Source organism: Carica papaya, chromosome 7 (assembly GCF_054855325.1).
Source record: "Carica papaya isolate Zhongbai chromosome 7, ASM5485532v1, whole genome shotgun sequence".
Classification (NCBI taxonomy): domain Eukaryota; kingdom Viridiplantae; phylum Streptophyta; class Magnoliopsida; order Brassicales; family Caricaceae; genus Carica; species Carica papaya.
The window spans coordinates 7,718,058-7,734,925 of record NC_142315.1 but is presented as its reverse complement, the minus strand read 5'-3'; the positions used below and the strand labels follow the sequence as shown (position 1 = coordinate 7,734,925).

General features: G+C 37.0%; 1 protein-coding gene across 1 annotated transcript; it reads left to right on the top strand.

The window, feature by feature from the left end:
* The first annotated feature begins 260 nt into the window (after window positions 1–260).
* On the top strand, window positions 261–11,345 carry LOC110812404 (adaptin family protein). Its single transcript, XM_022039176.2, has 11 exons — window positions 261–515; window positions 1,057–1,573; window positions 1,798–1,922; window positions 2,836–3,034; window positions 3,370–3,598; window positions 3,707–3,873; window positions 3,966–4,175; window positions 5,681–5,791; window positions 5,909–6,085; window positions 7,147–7,587; window positions 10,600–11,345. Exons 1-11 carry the CDS (start codon window positions 463–465, stop codon window positions 10,888–10,890), a joined length of 2,520 nt encoding a protein of 839 aa, XP_021894868.1. The 5' UTR covers window positions 261–462; the 3' UTR covers window positions 10,891–11,345.
* The last annotated feature ends 5,523 nt before the right edge of the window (window positions 11,346–16,868 follow it).

Here is a 16,868-nt window from a genome sequence, read left to right as displayed (position 1 = left end):
ATATTTAATATAATAAAATAATTGTTTAATTTAATTCATTATGATTTTTATGATAAAATTGAAAATATTAACTTAAATCAAATTAATTTTACCATTCTACTAATAATTTTTTTGTTAATTGGTTAATATTTTTCTTTTTTATATAAAAATTATAATACATAAAAAATTGTGATATAATTAATATATACATATTTATTATTTAATTAATAAGTTTTATAAATTTACATTTTAAAAAATCTACTGTACTTTCAGCTAATTGCTCCATCCAAAAAAACAAAGTTTCTTCTTTAGCTTGGGTGCCACGACCGGTAACTTTATCGTTGCTTCCAACTCTTTCTCAGATTCGAAGCCGATGCTCTGTGTTCGCGTGTAACTCGTGATCGGATATAGATCTCGCTTTACCTTTCAGTTGAGTCTGACTGAAGCTAGGAGAACCGTCGTTCACCTAGGATCCTGTCGACGATGGCTCCTCCGATTGCGTCTCAGCGATCTCCTTCCCCGTCGCAACCTTCCGGGTAACGACTATTGTTTCTAGCTCGGCCCTTTTTTGTTTCCATTTCACGAATTCTCTACCAGTTTATGAAATTTGTATGGTCTTAATGGTGATCGACTAAGTTAAGCTGGTACAGGCTTAGTTACGTTATGAAATACTCGAGTCTGTGGTACTCAAGTTTTGTTCGTTTTGTTGTTTTTGCTTCAAAATCTGAATGTATATTTTCATAGTTAATCTAATTCGAAGTTGATGTTAAATTTTTGGACTTACAATTTCTATTGATCCCCGCACGTTCATGGAGATTTGAGTGGAGTAGAGTAGAGAAAAACCTGAATTTATAAACTTCCGAAGTTGAATTGGATTGGAGCTAAAGAAGTAAATGTTTTTCATCGGCTAACATCCCTGGATTGTACATTTTTAATTTAGGTTACTAAGTTTCCTTCTATAGATATTACGATCAAACAAAAATGGATGTCTTGTTGATCTAATAAAAATTCTCGTAAAAGGTTTGTGCTTTTTTGCTATATTGTTATTTAAAAGGAAACAAAACTGTCACTTTCCAGGAAAGGTGAAGTGTCAGATTTGAAATTACAGCTCCGGCAGCTTGCTGGTAGCCGAGCTCCAGGTGTTGATGATTCCAAACGTGAACTCTTCAAGAAGGTGATATCATATATGACAATTGGTATTGATGTCTCATCTGTCTTCAGTGAAATGGTCATGTGTTCAGCAACCTCAGACATTGTTCTGAAGAAAATGTGTTATCTATATGTCGGAAACTATGCAAAAGGTAACCCTGATCTTGCTCTTTTGACAATCAATTTCCTTCAAAGAGACTGCAAGGATGAGGACCCCATGATCCGTGGGCTTGCACTAAGGAGCTTGTGTTCGTTACGAGTGGCAAATCTAGTAGAGTATCTGGTTGGGCCACTGGGTTCTGGGTTGAAGGATAATAATAGCTATGTGAGGATGGTGGCAGTTGTTGGAGTATTGAAGTTGTATCATATCTCTGCATCAACATGTGTTGATGCTGACTTTCCTGCAATCCTGAAGCATTTGATGCTCCATGATCCAGATACCCAGGTTAGTTCCATGATTAGTTTAATGCACTATGTATCTTAAGAACCTCTTTGAATTCTATAGAGAACCAACGATATATTTCTATGATCAAACAGTTAATAAGGTTTTCAAGCGACTATTTTTAATGCACTTCATATTTCTAGAACCTGTTTAAATCCTGTGGAGAATCAACAAAATATTTCTATGGTTAAACAGTTAATAAATTTTTCAAGCAAGTACTTTATCAGGTAGTGGCAAATTGTTTATCTGCTCTACAAGAGATATGGAGCTCAGAAGCCAGCTCATCCGAGGAAGCATCTCGGGAGAGAGAAGCCTTGATTAGCAAGCCAGTTGTATACTACTTTTTGAATCGGTACGTTCTGTAAGGGCTATGAGTTAATGGATTAGGTCTAGGGGTTGGAGGAAAGCCTTGATGACTGAAAACAAGTCTCCCTCATTGCTGTGAGAAAGCTTTTAGCCATTGATTGCTTAAACTTCAGTAGTTTCCGTGACTGTCAATAGAGGTTCATATGTGCTCTTTTCTCTATTCTTCAGTTGATTAATCTTATTTGCAGATGCTTGGTAATGAATTATTTACGTTATAGGAATTACATTGGTCGTCTGGCATTTCAATGTTTACCTACAGATAGGGTATTTCACTTTTCAATTATAACTTTCTACTAATTATATTGAGATGAAGGCTTTGTTAGGGCAATTGTTTCAATTTTTAAGCATTTGGGTGGAATAGAATACTAGGAAATTTAAGCATCAATTTCAACTGTCTCCACAGTTTGGGATGGGTGATTTTCTCTGCTTTTCTTTGGGAAAGTTCCCAACACCTTCTTTTTGGGGATGCCTTTATCTTCTTTGCAAAGGAATTGGGCTTCTATTCTGTCCTGATGTTTGTTCTTTTGTTCTTTTGTTTTCTGTGTTCTGCCTGGAGGATCCTGTCATTATCACTTGGAATGGTGTTCTTCTTTAGTAATATTTTACTCTTTTTTCAAAAAAGAGATGGAAAAGAGAGGCATGTGATGTTGGTGCAACTAAAGATTGCTCCATAAAGAATAATGTTCCTTCTATTAATAAAACAATAATTTCTGCTGCTACATAAATATTAGCTTTGAATTTTGAAACTTTTTAGTCTTTCTCCTCATGTTGCATTTTCCAGAATGAAATTTGGTACCTGCATTAATTTAACTGATAGCTACCTGAAACAACATTATTGTGCTGGAATTTTCCTGCAAAAGAAAAGTTCTTAACCTTGGGATATGTTTTATTATATGCAGGATCAAAGAATTTAGTGAATGGGCGCAATGTCTTGTTCTGGAGCTGGTTGCAAAATATGTACCTTCAGAGAGCAATGAGATATTTGATATCATGAATCTCCTGGAAGATAGACTTCAGCATGCAAATGGTGCTGTTGTGTTGGCAAGCATCAAAGTATTTCTACAGTTGACCATGTCCATGACTGATGTGCATCAGCAGGTGCCTATAATATAATTGGGAAGACAGTCTATTTGTTGTGAAATAGATATCTAATTTGCACAATGATAAATATGTTATTGTGAAAAAGGTTTGATTTGTGGCGCTTGTTGTCCATTTATGCCATGCAAATGCACTACTCGAAGACTTCATTATTTTGGCAAGTTTAATTTGATACTCTGCCCCTGTCATTTAAGCTGCAGTTAAAGCAGATTTGGAATTTTCTCGTGGCAGAAAACACGATTTCACTTGTTTCATCTTGGATTCCTAGTTATAACATAGTTAATTTGGGTAATTTTCAAAACAATTGTGCTACTGATGGCAGATTTTCTTGTTAGGTGTATGAACGTATTAAAGCCCCTCTGTTGACCCTAGTCAGTTCCGGGAGCCCAGAGCAGTCCTATGCAGTTTTGAGCCACCTCCATCTCTTGGTGATGCGTGCACCTTTCATATTTGCCTCTGACTACAAACATTTCTATTGCCAGTACAATGAAGCCTCTTATGTCAAAAAATTGAAGCTTGAGATGCTGACTGCAGTGGCAAATGAGAGCAACACTTACGAAATTGGTAAGAAAATTTAATGAGGTCTTTCAGGAGAAAAACATAACATGAGTTGCAAATGAGGAGTTTTTTCCTTTTTAATTGTATCTGATTTATGATTTCTTGACTCTTCAGTCACGGAACTCTGTGAGTATGCCGCAAATGTTGATATTCCTATCGCAAGAGAGTCAATACGGGCAGTTGGCAAAATAGCACTACAGCAGTATGATGTGAATGCAATTGTTGATAGACTTCTTCAGTTCTTGGAGATGGAAAAGGACTATGTTACTGCTGAAGCTCTGGTAATGATTATGTCTGTATTTGGCCTGCTTGATAATCTGATAGTGGAGTTATATAAGAATATTGATGACAGCATGGGGTTCTCTTTCTTTAGGTACTTGTAAAAGATCTGTTGAGAAAATATCCTCAATGGAGTCATGATTGCATAGCCGTTGTCGGGAATATCAGCAGCAAAAATGTTCAGGAGCCTAAGGCCAAGGCAGCTCTTATATGGATGTTGGGAGAATATTCCCAGGACATGCATGATGCTCCTTATGTTTTAGAGAGTTTAATTGACAATTGGGAAGTCGAGTATTCAGCTGAGGTAGTGAACAGCCTTTTTTTAGTAAAAATTTCCATTCTCTCACTCTTTGGATTAGCTACCCTTTCCACAATTTTCAGATGAACTGCGTTATGTTAACTGTCATGTGCTAATAAATTAAAGCTTGATTTCTTCATTTATGAAAATTTAGTCTCATTTTTTATTTTTTTTAAAATAAAAGAACTGTAAATTCATTGGTACTAAGAGAGTACCACAGGTTTACATCCCAATCAGTTGGTCCATTACAACACCAATATCACTGATGTCATGACCCAAAAAAATTAAATCAAAAGTATAAATCTATCCATCCCTTATGTTAGAAAAATCATTTTCGACCCCATCAAAAGCTCTAGTCTTCCTCTCTTTCCATTCAACCCAAAAAACAGGTATAGGAATAATCATTAAGTAACTTTTCTTTTTACATAGCTCTGCCCATGCGCACAGTTCATCACTCACAGATCCAGCCATGACTCATTTTATTCCCAACAGACCATAAATCATGGACCATAGTCGATACACCACCGGGCACCATAACAGCAGATGATTACATGATTCTGCTTCCATTTTACACAAGTAACAGCGGTTGACCATGCATCTGCCTCTTCTCATTAACATATTGATTGTCAAAATACTTCCTTTACAAGCTTTCCATGTAAAAAATGTCATTCTTGGGGGAGCTTTAGTCTTCCACACTTGTTTGAATGGAAAATCAAGTACAGGGACCCCCATTTCCAAAGTTAATTGTCTGTAGTATGATTTAACAGCGAAAATACCATCTTTTCCAAGTGTCCACTTTTTACAATCTGGAGTATTTCCCATATTTGCTTGAGACACTATCCGCATCAGCTGTTGATAGTCTTTAATCTCCCAATCATTTAGATTTCTGTTTAACTGTACATTCCAAACTCTATCCTCCCCAATTCCTATATAAACCTCTCTTACATACATGTTTCTATTCTGTGCAATTGCAAAGATTCTTGGATATTTGTCTTTTAGTCTACAACTTCCAACCCATTCATCATCGCAGAATCTTATTTTATCCCCAGCCCCAACACACCACTTTGTACATTTCATAAACTCCTGCCTGCCCATGACAATCTTCTTCCAGAGACATCTGCGATGAAATTTTCCAGCAACTCTCCTATTATCACCCCCACTCCATACTCCCCATCGAGCCTCCACCACCCTCCTCCATAATCTGTCCCCCTCCCTACTCGCCCTCCAAAGCCATTTTCCTTGTGATGCATTATTCATTTGCACCATAGATCTCAAACCAAGACCCCCCCACCGATAAAGGTCTTTTCACATTTTCCCATCTTACTAAGTGATACTTTCTATTGTTTTCCTTATCTCCCCGCAAAAAACGACATTGAATCATATCAAGTTTTTTGGCAATCTTGACTGGAATAGTTAAGACCAAAAGGTAATAATTGGGTTAATTAGCTAACATACTTTTGATTATTTTTTATTGTTTCATTATCTAAGTTGTGTTTTATCTCATTGGACAGGTTCGTTTGCATCTTCTCACTGCAGTTATGAAGTGCTTTTTTAAGAGGCCCCCCGAGACTCAGAAAGCCTTGGGAGTTGCTTTGTCTGCTGGGATTGCTGATTTTCACCAGGTATGATATAACTTGATCTACAATTTTCACTTCCCTGGTCAAATTTCGGCTTCAAATTTACTTAGTTGTTGAGCATTTTCTGTAAGAATCCCCAATAAAATGTTCATTTGACTGCAGGATGTTCATGATAGGGCCTTATTCTACTATAGACTTTTGCAATATAAGGTATCTGTAGCAGAACATGTTGTAAACCCTCCAAAACAAGCAGTTTCAGTGTTTGCTGATACTCAAAGCAGCGAAATCAAAGATCGTATTTTTGATGAGTTTAACAGCCTATCTGTTGTATACCAGAAAGTAAGTTAAATTCTTTTTCCTTCTGGATGGTTGCAAATTCAAACAATTCATGGCTATTGGACGAACGACACTTGACCTGTTCTTTTTTCAATTGCCGGGTTGGGAGCTTGGTTTTAAGAGGTTTAAACCAGAGATATTACTGATCAAAAAGAAAGGGAAAGAATTGATGGGAAGAATATTACTTTAGATAATTATCCTCTTTCCATATGCTGATTGTATGCTACTTGTGAACATGGAATTGATTGCTCATAAGCATTTGCTCCCCTCTATTTCACATTAACTTCTGTCTTTTGCTTCCAAATTTTATCCATTTTCAGACTCTAGTTTGAGTCAATTTATACTTTTTTCCCACCTAATCTGGTTAGCTCTCTATTCATTGCTTGTGCTTTGTAAATAAGGTATGTTAGGCTTAGCCTTGTAGTAAGATTAGGCATTTTGACCACTTGACCTACTTATCTATTTGAATATAGGACCTAAATAATATTTATAGCCTATCACATGGAGGCTTAAAATTCTTACATGCTTGAAATTTCAGCCCCCTAAGTTTCTGTGGACATGAAGTATCTCTCCGTTTCCACTCATCCGTGCAAAGAAAAATGGTTTTTTTTTTTGGATTTGTTAGTCATTCTAAAATTTTGGTTGCAGTTGGGTTGGAGGGGATGGCGCTTTTGAATATTACTTTATTTTTTCAATTAAAAGAAGTATGGATGGGAGGTGTTGCTCGTTTTATACCCTTTTCATCAACTATTAGCAACTAATCCATTTTGCTGGTTCATTCCATCAACTCCAAAAATTGGAAACTTCTAATGCTTTAAGGACTGGCTGCTTGGGGCTTACTTCACCTGCCGTCCCATGCATTAAGGCTGTCTTATGGAGTTAACTTACACTGGTTTTATAAAGTGCCTGCATGTGTATCTTTTGCATGACTAGTAGTTTTGTCTTTTTACTTTCTAAGTCCTGTTTTCTTCTAGTTGTTGATGCTGAGTGAATGCTTTTTTAGAAGGGTATAATTTTTGGCAAGTCCTCCTGTTCAATTTAACTGATACTTGAAATACTTGCAGCCATCTTATATGTTCACAGATAAGGAACATCGGGGTCCTTTTGAATTTTCAGATGAACCTGAAAATTTGTCTATTGGGGCAGAATCTGGTGGCAATGTTTTCCCAGCTCAAAGAGTTGAGGCAGATGACAAGGATCTGCTGCTAAGTACTTCGGAGAAAGAAGACAGTGGTGGTCCCAGCAACAATGGTTCTGCCTATAGTGCTCCATTAATTGATAGTTCATCTGCTGAAGTTACTGGTTCACAGGAGTTGGCAATTTCAAACCCCACTGTGCCAAGTACTGCCCCGCAGTCTAGCCTGGCTATTGATGATCTGCTTGGTCTGGGCGTACCAACTGCACCTACTCATTCATCTCCTCCATTGAAACTTAATCCCAAGGCTGTTCTGGACCCTGGCACTTTTCAGCAGAAATGGCGGCAACTATCAATATCTTTATCACAGGTTTACTTCAAAATTATTATCTCAGTTGATTGTTCTGTATTCTTTTTTATTTTTTATAGGATTCCTGAAGTTTCTGTTGTGGTCTCTACTTTAGGACCCCATTATGGTTTTTGATGAGGAATTAGAAAGTGTATTTGAATAATATGATTTTTGCAACTTCCTTTCTGCCTTATCTTGACTAAAATGGTTTGGGCTCATGCGTACCATTTTATTCTTTGATTAAACCCTATATGGGTCACGTAACAGTAGGTTACAGCCCTGTAAGGCAGAAATAACTGACAACACAAATCTTAGAAAAATTAGAAAGAAATGGTATAATCGAACATTTCAAGTTAAAAATAAAAGTGAACATAAACAGATAAAAATTTAGATAGGTAACTGAATCTCGCATCTGCTGCTCTGCCCTTACAATTGTTTAAAATCCTAACAAAAGTACTAGCTCCTCTGTTCTGATTAAAGCCCATAATATCCCTCTTTCCTGCAAAAATGCACTTGTCCTCAAGCACAAAAGATACCATCCCAAATAATCTTGCTGAGAAGATGGAGCGAAAAAGTTGTAGCTAACCTTGGGTGGTAAAAATCTCGAAATAAATTTCTTTCTGAAGTCAGGGAAACCAGGAGGCCTGCAACTATTTCCATGACAATTTTTATTTCCTTCCCCATGAGTCCATGACCAGAATAATTTCTGCAACCACCTCTCATTTTATTGCTAGAATAATTTCCTATCCTGCTTTAGACTATTGCAGAATTTCATAATCTGCATGGACACCTAAGTTTTAAGTGCAGCCAATAGTTGTTGGAAATGTTGAAGTCCCATTTGACGTCCACCTATGCAGTTGTGATGTGCATCAGTCTGATCAGTAATTCTTGGATTTTGATGCCACAAGAGTAGCATCAGCCTGATCATTTCCCAATCCAGTTTCTGGATGTCAGTCACATCTTCCCCATTAACACTATCTTCTCTTTCTCTCTAAAATATGAATGGGTGTTTAAAAAATTCTGGAAATTTCTTCCAGCTTTGTTATCAATTCTTGTTATTTTGCGTAACTTACTGCCCCTCAAGACATTCTTGTACCTGATCCTCCTGGTATGCTTTGAGAAAAGTCTTAACTTGTTGCTGGAGAGGTCCCAGATCTCTATAATAGTAGGCTATGTTACCAAATAATATGGTCCCTATTTTAGGATCTTGTTATGGATTTAGAATTAAGAAATTTGAAAGAGGATTTGTAAATTATGATTGCTACAACTTCTTTCTTTTCTGCCTTACATTAACTAAAATTATTTGTGCTCATCAAGAGAGAACAGACAATCTCTGAGTATGAAAACTACTAAGGACTTTCTAACGGGTACCATTTTATTTTTTTGATCAACACTTACATATTTTACACAACAGTAGGTTACACGACAGTGAGGCAGAGATAACTGCCAAAACAAACCCATATAACTAAATATTCCTGGAAAAATTAGAATTGAAACAAACTGACATAACAGAGGATTTAAATTTAAAAATAACGTTGATAAAATGCTAAACAAATAGCTGAGTCTTCCACCTGCTGATCTGTCCTTATAACTGTTTAACATACTAATGAAAGGTGCTAGCTGCTGTTTTTTTTTTTTTTTTTTAATTTAATTAAAGCTCTTGACAGTATCTCCTGTGGTTTCCCATTCATGATTTTGGTACTTCACCACATAAATCTTAGTAGGTCAGATATTATTGTGATTTGCAATTATTCTAATTTTCCTGTCGATATTACTTTTTAATATGCCTTTTTTTAATCCTAAAAGTTCAGTAATTCAGAGCTTAAATTAATTTTTTAAATATTAATTTCAACCTAGCTCTCTGCTTTCTTTACAAGGTTCTGGTACTTCTCTATTAGGGATAAGTGTTAGTGGGTCAGATGCTACTGTGATAACCTGCCAATACTAGTTTATGTTTTACCTTTCTTTTCAATCCTTTTTGTGAAGTGTGTCTTGTGCTAACCTAGTGCTCAGGCTTCACTCTACCCGATTCTAGTACTGATCCAGTTGGAGAGTCTTAGTAGGTTCAATGCTATTGTCATAATTCAATTTTACTGCCAGTACTTGTTTTTGCTGTACTTCTGTTTAATTCTAAAAGGTTAGTAGTTCAGAGCTTAGAATTGTTTGTTAAGTTTGAAGTGCCTTCACCTAGTTCTCAGGCTTTCAGAATACATTAGGGTATACGCGCATCTAAAACTAATACTGCAATCACTCCCTTTGCTATTCCTCATACAGACAATTATCCACTACTCGTTGCTTGGTAAGTATGTTGGCAGACAATAGGGTAGTCGGTGAAAATATTAACCTGTAAATTTTCACCTGCATGCATAAATGACATAGCTTGTGATGTGGCAATCGATGCATGACAAATTAAGTTTGAATATCAACTTTTCCTGGATAAAATAGAATTACAGGAATTTATGTTAGAGTATAGAAGAATGGACATAAGACACGAAAAAAAGGGTTAAGGTGGAGAAATATATGGAGAGAGAGATGGAACAGGTATGCAAGAAAGAATAAGACTCAAGAATAAAGAACACAATGAAGGTAAAAAGGGCTAAGAGCCTTCAAATGATCTACACTCAAATCTTGTATTCTATTGTCTAGTTTAGTGGTTTTATGCAGGTCCTAATTGTCATCTTAATTGAGATCTTAACTATAACTAATAAGAAAAATGTAAATAATCGAAAAAAAAGCTGAAGATACTACATCATAATCAAATTTAGGCTTACTAAACTAACTTGTATTTCTTAAATAGCCTAAATGATAATCAAAATAATTAAAATAATGTAATCTATCACTAAAAATAGCCCATTCTAACTTTTCTTAATTCCAATCAGTAAGTACATTTGTATCTCAAGGTTCAACATTTTAATTATTTGTCTCTCTGTATTTTTCATCAAGTATTTGTGTTTTGGGACTGTGAAGATAGTTATGTTGGAATTTTTATGTTTAGCCAAGTGAACAATTGATGATCTTTTCAATTTCATGCAGGAGCATATGATTAGCCCTAGGGGAGTTGCAGCATTGACAGCGCCTCAAGCTCTCCTCCGGCACATGGTAGGCCACTCTATCCACTGCATCGCATCTGGCGGTCAATCTCCCAACTTCAAGTTTTTCTTCTTTGCACAAAAAGCAGAAGTAGCGTCAAATTTTCTTGTGGAATGTATAATTAACACATCATCAGCCAAAGCCCAGATAAAGATTAAAGCTGATGATGAAAGCACATCACGGGCCTTCTGGGATTTGTTTCAGTCAGCCCTGTCCAAATTTGGGATGCCATGAGCATTTTAGAGAAGTTCAGTTCACATGAATACCTGGTTAATCTCAGACGAATCTCTTGAGAGATAAAAAAGAAGAAGATACATCAAAGAAGAAGAAAAAGATAAGTTAAAGCCTTTTACTGATTAGATGTAGATGGTTGTAATATTTCCTGAGTGTATTTCCCGGCGATTTTACATATTGTTTTAGAGCAACTCTCAAGAATCCCAATACTAGTTCAACTGTGTAGGTTCTTATGACTTTTTTTTTTCTTTATAGTGAGAAAGTTATGGGAATGTGTGATACCTTCAAATGGATAATTTAACTGGCATAGTTTGTGGTTTCTGTTCTGAGGCGTCAGAAGATTGTTACATTGGGACTATTTGACCATTTAAAGTATGTTGATAGCATTATACTGTGTTAATGTAAAGTGTTTGACAAGATTTACCAAAATAAGTTGAATCATACTTTTCCTTTCAGCTGGTTTATACTTTTTTCTCAGGACTTGTTTCGTGAGGATTATTTATGGTAGCTTTACCAATTTAAACCTTCATTACATAGTATCCGATCACTTGAGAACCTCAGACTCGCAAGTTCCTTAGTAAAGTTCTTTGATGTAATAGCCTTTTAACGCTGAAACTGCTTCTCGTATGGTGATTTATCCTTTTGTATTATTGTACGTGTTTTACATATAACATAATGCAAAGATCAATATCAAACGAAGCCTGACTGTTTTAATCTATAATAAGAAAATTCTCTAGAAGAAAGAAGGATGTAATTTGGATCAGAAGTTTTAAAAATATGGAATGTGTAGAAAGCTTGTGCCTAGATCATTTATAACTTGGGGTAGATTTCTTTCCTCTTTTTACTCACTGGTTCCAAACTACTGAAGGAGCCAATTTCATTTTTCAGATTTTTATCCAAAAGCATATTCCTTGTAACATGAGGAAGAATTTTGCACTAAATCTCAAATTTCCCTTCACTAATTTCCACAATCTAAAAATAAAACTGGAGAATCCATTGTATTTAATATTTATACATTTACAGTTGGTATAAATAGAGGCTAAGGAAACATAAGATACATCAAAAAGAAAATAAACAAACTCTTTGTTGAGAAGTATATCATCTCATGTCTGAAAATAAACATCACAAATATTTACTCTTGTTTTTTACTTACATGGGTTTTTCTGCTGGGAAGAGTATGCCTCAAATCAATGAGGATGTAAAAAGGAATTTACTCCTGTTGCTTGTTCAGGTTGCGAATTATGGGTTTATACCAGTCAGGCATCAACTTCTGCATGTGTTTATCTTCTGCTTATTAGACAGCTGCTTCCTGTCATGGGTGGAGCAACAGGAAGATGATCCTTGGAAGTAATGGTTGAGTTCTTCTTTTCCATTAAAAGAGCAGAAAGGGGAGGGGGAATGAGTTCATTTGCAACTACATTCTTTTCATTTTTTTTTTCTTTGAGCCTGTTGATCACTGAAAATATAACACAGATAAGTAATGTGTGTAGAGAATCCAAGTTCATGAACTTGAACTTGCTATATCTTAAGTTGATCTAGTAATGCGTAATATTCGGAATTAATTTTAAAATATTTAAAATTAATGTATAAAATATAATTTTTAAATTTATAAATTTTTATTTAATGTAAAAATTAAGAAAAATAGGTGGATGATTAAATTGAAAATAATTTTGAAAAAAATGGATAAAAATTTGGGTTCTATGAGTATTTTTGAAAGAAAAATCGAAAATTAGGGGTCAAAATATAATTTAAAAAAAAATGTGTCACGTAAAATCGCCCAGTCAGCAACCCCGACAAACCGGAGCGTGCCGCGTAGCAAGGCACGCTGACGCAGTGCCACGCGGGAGGCCACGCTGGCAATCTGCGTGCCCGCGATCGGACGGTCCGAATTTGTTCTTGCACGTATAGACGGTTCGGATCTGTTCCCTCCTTAGGCGCAATTGGACAGTTGCGATTAAACATGATAAACAGTTTAGATTCGTTTTCTATTTAAACGCAATCTATGGTCCATATCAAATGGCGATGAACAGTCAAGATTCATTTCCTATTTAAACGCGATCGGACGGTTCAGATCAAAGGCAATGGACGGGCCAGATTAAAAGGAGACAGATATAAATATCTCACTTCACACCAAACCCTAACTCTAGCCGCTAGTCCCTCCTCCCTCCCCCCCTTCACCGGAGAAGAAGAACCAATCGCCGGGAAGGGAGCCGACCGCCGCCCCCCGCCGTGACGGAGCCACCTCCGACCGCCAAAAAAGGTAAAAAATTCTCTCAGTTATTCAAAATTTGATTTTGACCACCCAATGACCAAATTGGAACAAAAGGACCGGCAGATGAGCCAGAAACCACGGGTAAAGCCCAACGGCGCCACCGCAAAAAAAATAAAAAATCGCTTTCGATGAGACCCTTTCCGATTCTCGTTTCGTACAATTTTTCTACCATTGTATTCACCATTTTGTTTCCCACATGTTGATCGAAGAAAAATGCCGACCTGCGAAGGTACAACTTTACGACCTGAAGAGAGTCACATGTTTGGCTTACCTGACTGTTCAACCTGAGTTGATATAGAGAATAAATGAAGCTCAATTCGTCGATTCTACTCTAACAGCCCTCAAGAAAAATGCAGAACATAGAGTTCATTTAGAATTTTGAGTCTCTGCTGTTGGGTTGATTAAATTTTATGATAGGGTGTGTGTTACATGTGACAGTGAGTTGAAAAGGAACATCATGATAGAGGTCCATAGCTCAAAATTTGTCATGCATCCCAGAAGTACTAAGATATATCAAAGTATGCGACCCTGATTTTGGTGGAATGAGATGAAAAAAGATGTAGCCGACTTTGTTTCCAAGTATTTGGTATGTCAGCAAATCAAGGCAGAACATCAACACCCAGTCGGGCTAATTCAGCCATTACCAATTCTGGAGTTGACCGGCTCACCAAGTCTTTCCATTTTTTAGCTATCAAGATGACTGACCCCTTGATTAAGCTAGCAAAAATATATATCCGAAAAATAGTCAGGTTACATGCAGTGTCAATGACAATAATGTCTGACAGGGACCCCAGGTTCACTTCTCGGTTCTGTTCTAGTTTTCAGCAGGCCATGGGAATGAAACTGTCTCTTAGTACTGCATTCCACCCTCAGACCGATGGATAATCAGAAAGGACGAATGCACATTGGAGGATATGTTTCGAGCTTGTGTTCTTGATTTCAGGGGCCATTGGGATGATCATTTACCCATAATAGAGTTCGCCTACAATAACAGCTACCAAATAAATATCGCTATGGCTCCGTACGAGGCGTTGTATGGCCGCCCATGCAGATCGCCGGATCTGTTGGAAAGAAGTGGGTGATAGAAGATTGTTTTGTCCAAATCTTGCAAAGGAGAGTACAGTCAAAATAATTAAGATCAGAAAAAATATCCAGATGGCTCAGAGCAGATAGAAGAATTATGCAGATACCCTAATGAGAGATTTAAAATTTGAGAAAGGTGATTGGGTGTTCCTTAAGGTCACTCCGTTCAAGTGAATCAGTAGGTTTGGCAAGAAGGGAAAGCTAAATCCTCGGTTTATTGGACCATTTGAAATCTTAAAAAGAATTGGCACCGCCGCCTATAGACTGGCACTGCCTCCAGAATTTTTCAAGGTCCATAATGTGTTTCATGTGTCCATGCTACACAAGTACAATCTAGACCCCTCTCACGTCTTGGCCCACAAGCCTTTTTCACTCCAGGAGGATCTGTCATACGATGAGGTACCAGTCGGTATTTTGGACCGAAAGAGTAGAGTACTCCGCAACTAGAAAATTTCTTTCATTAAGGTCCTATGACAGAATCGCACACAGGGAGAGGCCACATGAAAGCTATAATCAGACTTCAGAGCCTAGTATTCCCAACTGTTTGATTGAGTGAGAGAGAAACAAATTTGAGGGACCAAATTTCTTTTAAGGAGAGAGAGTTGTAATACCCGAAATTAATTTTAAAATATTTAAAATTAATATATAGAATATAATTTTTAAATTTATGAATTTTTATTTAATATAAAAATTAAGAAAAATAGGTAGAGGATGAAACTAAAATTTTTTTTTGGAAAAAGTGGTGAAAATTTAGGTTTTAGGAGTGTTTTTGAAAGAAAAATAAAAAATTGGAGGTCAAACGTAATTTAGAAAAAATGTGTCGCGTAGGATAACCCAGTCAGCAGCCTCGACGAGCTAAAGCTCGCCGCGTGCTTCGCTGATGCGGTGCCACACAGGAGGCCACGCTGGCAATCTGCGTGCCCGCAATCGGATGATCCGAATTTTTTGTGTGCATGTGGACGATCTGAATTTGTTCCTTCCTCAGGCATGATCAGACGGTCACGATTAAACGCGATAAACAATTCAGATTCGTTCCTTCTTTAAACGCAATCGTATAGTCCATATCAAATTACGATGAATGATTTAGATTTATTTTCTATTTAAACGCGATCGAACGGTCCAAATCAAACGCGATGAATGATCCAAATTAAAAGAAGATGAATATAAATACCGCACTTCACACCCTAACCCTAACTCTAACGCTAGAGAAGAAGAACTAGTCACCGGGAAGGGAGCCGACCGCCGTCTGCTGTTGCGCCGGAGCCACCTCCGACCGCCAAAAAAGGTAAAAAATTCTCTCAATCGCTCGAAATTTGATTTTGAATACCTCCATGGCCAAATCATAGAAAAAGAACAGATGGATGAGCAAAAAACTGTGGGTAAAGCCAGGCGGCGGCGCCGCGGGAAAAATAAAAAATCGCCTTTGATGAGGCCCTTCCCGATTCCCGTTTCGTGCAATTTTTTCACCATTGTATTCACCATTTTGTTTCTCACATGTTGACCGAAGAAAAACACCCAACCACGAAGGTGAGCCGGTGAACCCATCGCACCAGAAAACTCTGTTGCCGGTAAGCTTCTATTTTTTGACTTTTTTTTTGCCAACCGAGGCCCCTTAACGTGTTTTCTCGTATGGATGAGTACAAAATCGGCCAAAAACGGCTAGCCCGAGGCAAACTGCTGCCGCAGGCAATAGTGTCGTCACCGGAGTACGGCGCCACCGCCGTGCCAGAATCCGAAAATTGACCGAAAAGGATTTCTAATATCGATTTTGGATTTTTTTTTGGGTATTTCTAGGTATTTAGAGCGTGTTTTAATCTCCGAATAAAAATTTAGGGAACCCGGAGATCGCTAGTAGGCGTAGCTGAAAATTTAGTATTTCGGACATTGATTCGAGTAAGAATCCCTCACCTTATTCCTTATTATAGAATTAAAGTTTAATTATAAATAATGTGGTATTTTTCGTAATTTAGAAAATATCCATAATTAATTTAAGGTTACTAATAGAGTTGGAACTGGTTATTTATTACTGTTTGTCATATTTTAAGTAATTGTTTGATTCTACAGTTTCGAATGCATGATAATACACTGGAATTGGTAAAATGATTCGGTTGTGTTTTCTTGATGCATATATTGTTTATTTTGCGTGATTACAGTTAAATTGTGACTATGATGATTAAATATAAACGGAAAATTATTTGATTAAGTGAATTGATGAATGGTAGCCTTACTGAATATCCTAGGAGATAGTGGACGAACCGGGTGCATAGGAAACCCTACTGTGAATGTTACCTCATACCGAATGGGGCATCGAAGATTGATATTTTAGCGCTCATATCGGACGGAGTATGGGGACAGCCCGTTTCACCCTCATATTGGACGGGGTATTAAAGGATAGTATTTTGGCGCTCATACCGGACATAATATGGGTACGGCCGGTTAGTGAAAAATGTTGAATAAAGGTTTACGCGTAGTGGGGAACATCCCTATGGACCCTCATGAATAATAGTTGGCAGATAAAAGAGAAAGTTGTTGTTCCGAATGTTGAATATGAGATTATAATATTGGTTGTGTTATTACCTCTATATGTCAGTTTTGAAAATTTCGTTACGATAAGTGTTCAATA

Excerpts from the sequence above, each read along its gene's own strand:
- LOC110812404 (XM_022039176.2), top strand. The coding sequence starts at position 463 with ATGGCTCCTCCGATTGCGTCTCAGCGATCTCCTTCCCCGTCGCAACCT. Across the intron at positions 516-1,056 it reads TCCCCGTCGCAACCTTCCGG|GAAAGGTGAAGTGTCAGATT; the intron begins GTAACGACTATT and ends GTCACTTTCCAG. Across the intron at positions 6,086-7,146 it reads TATCTGTTGTATACCAGAAA|CCATCTTATATGTTCACAGA; the intron begins GTAAGTTAAATT and ends AAATACTTGCAG.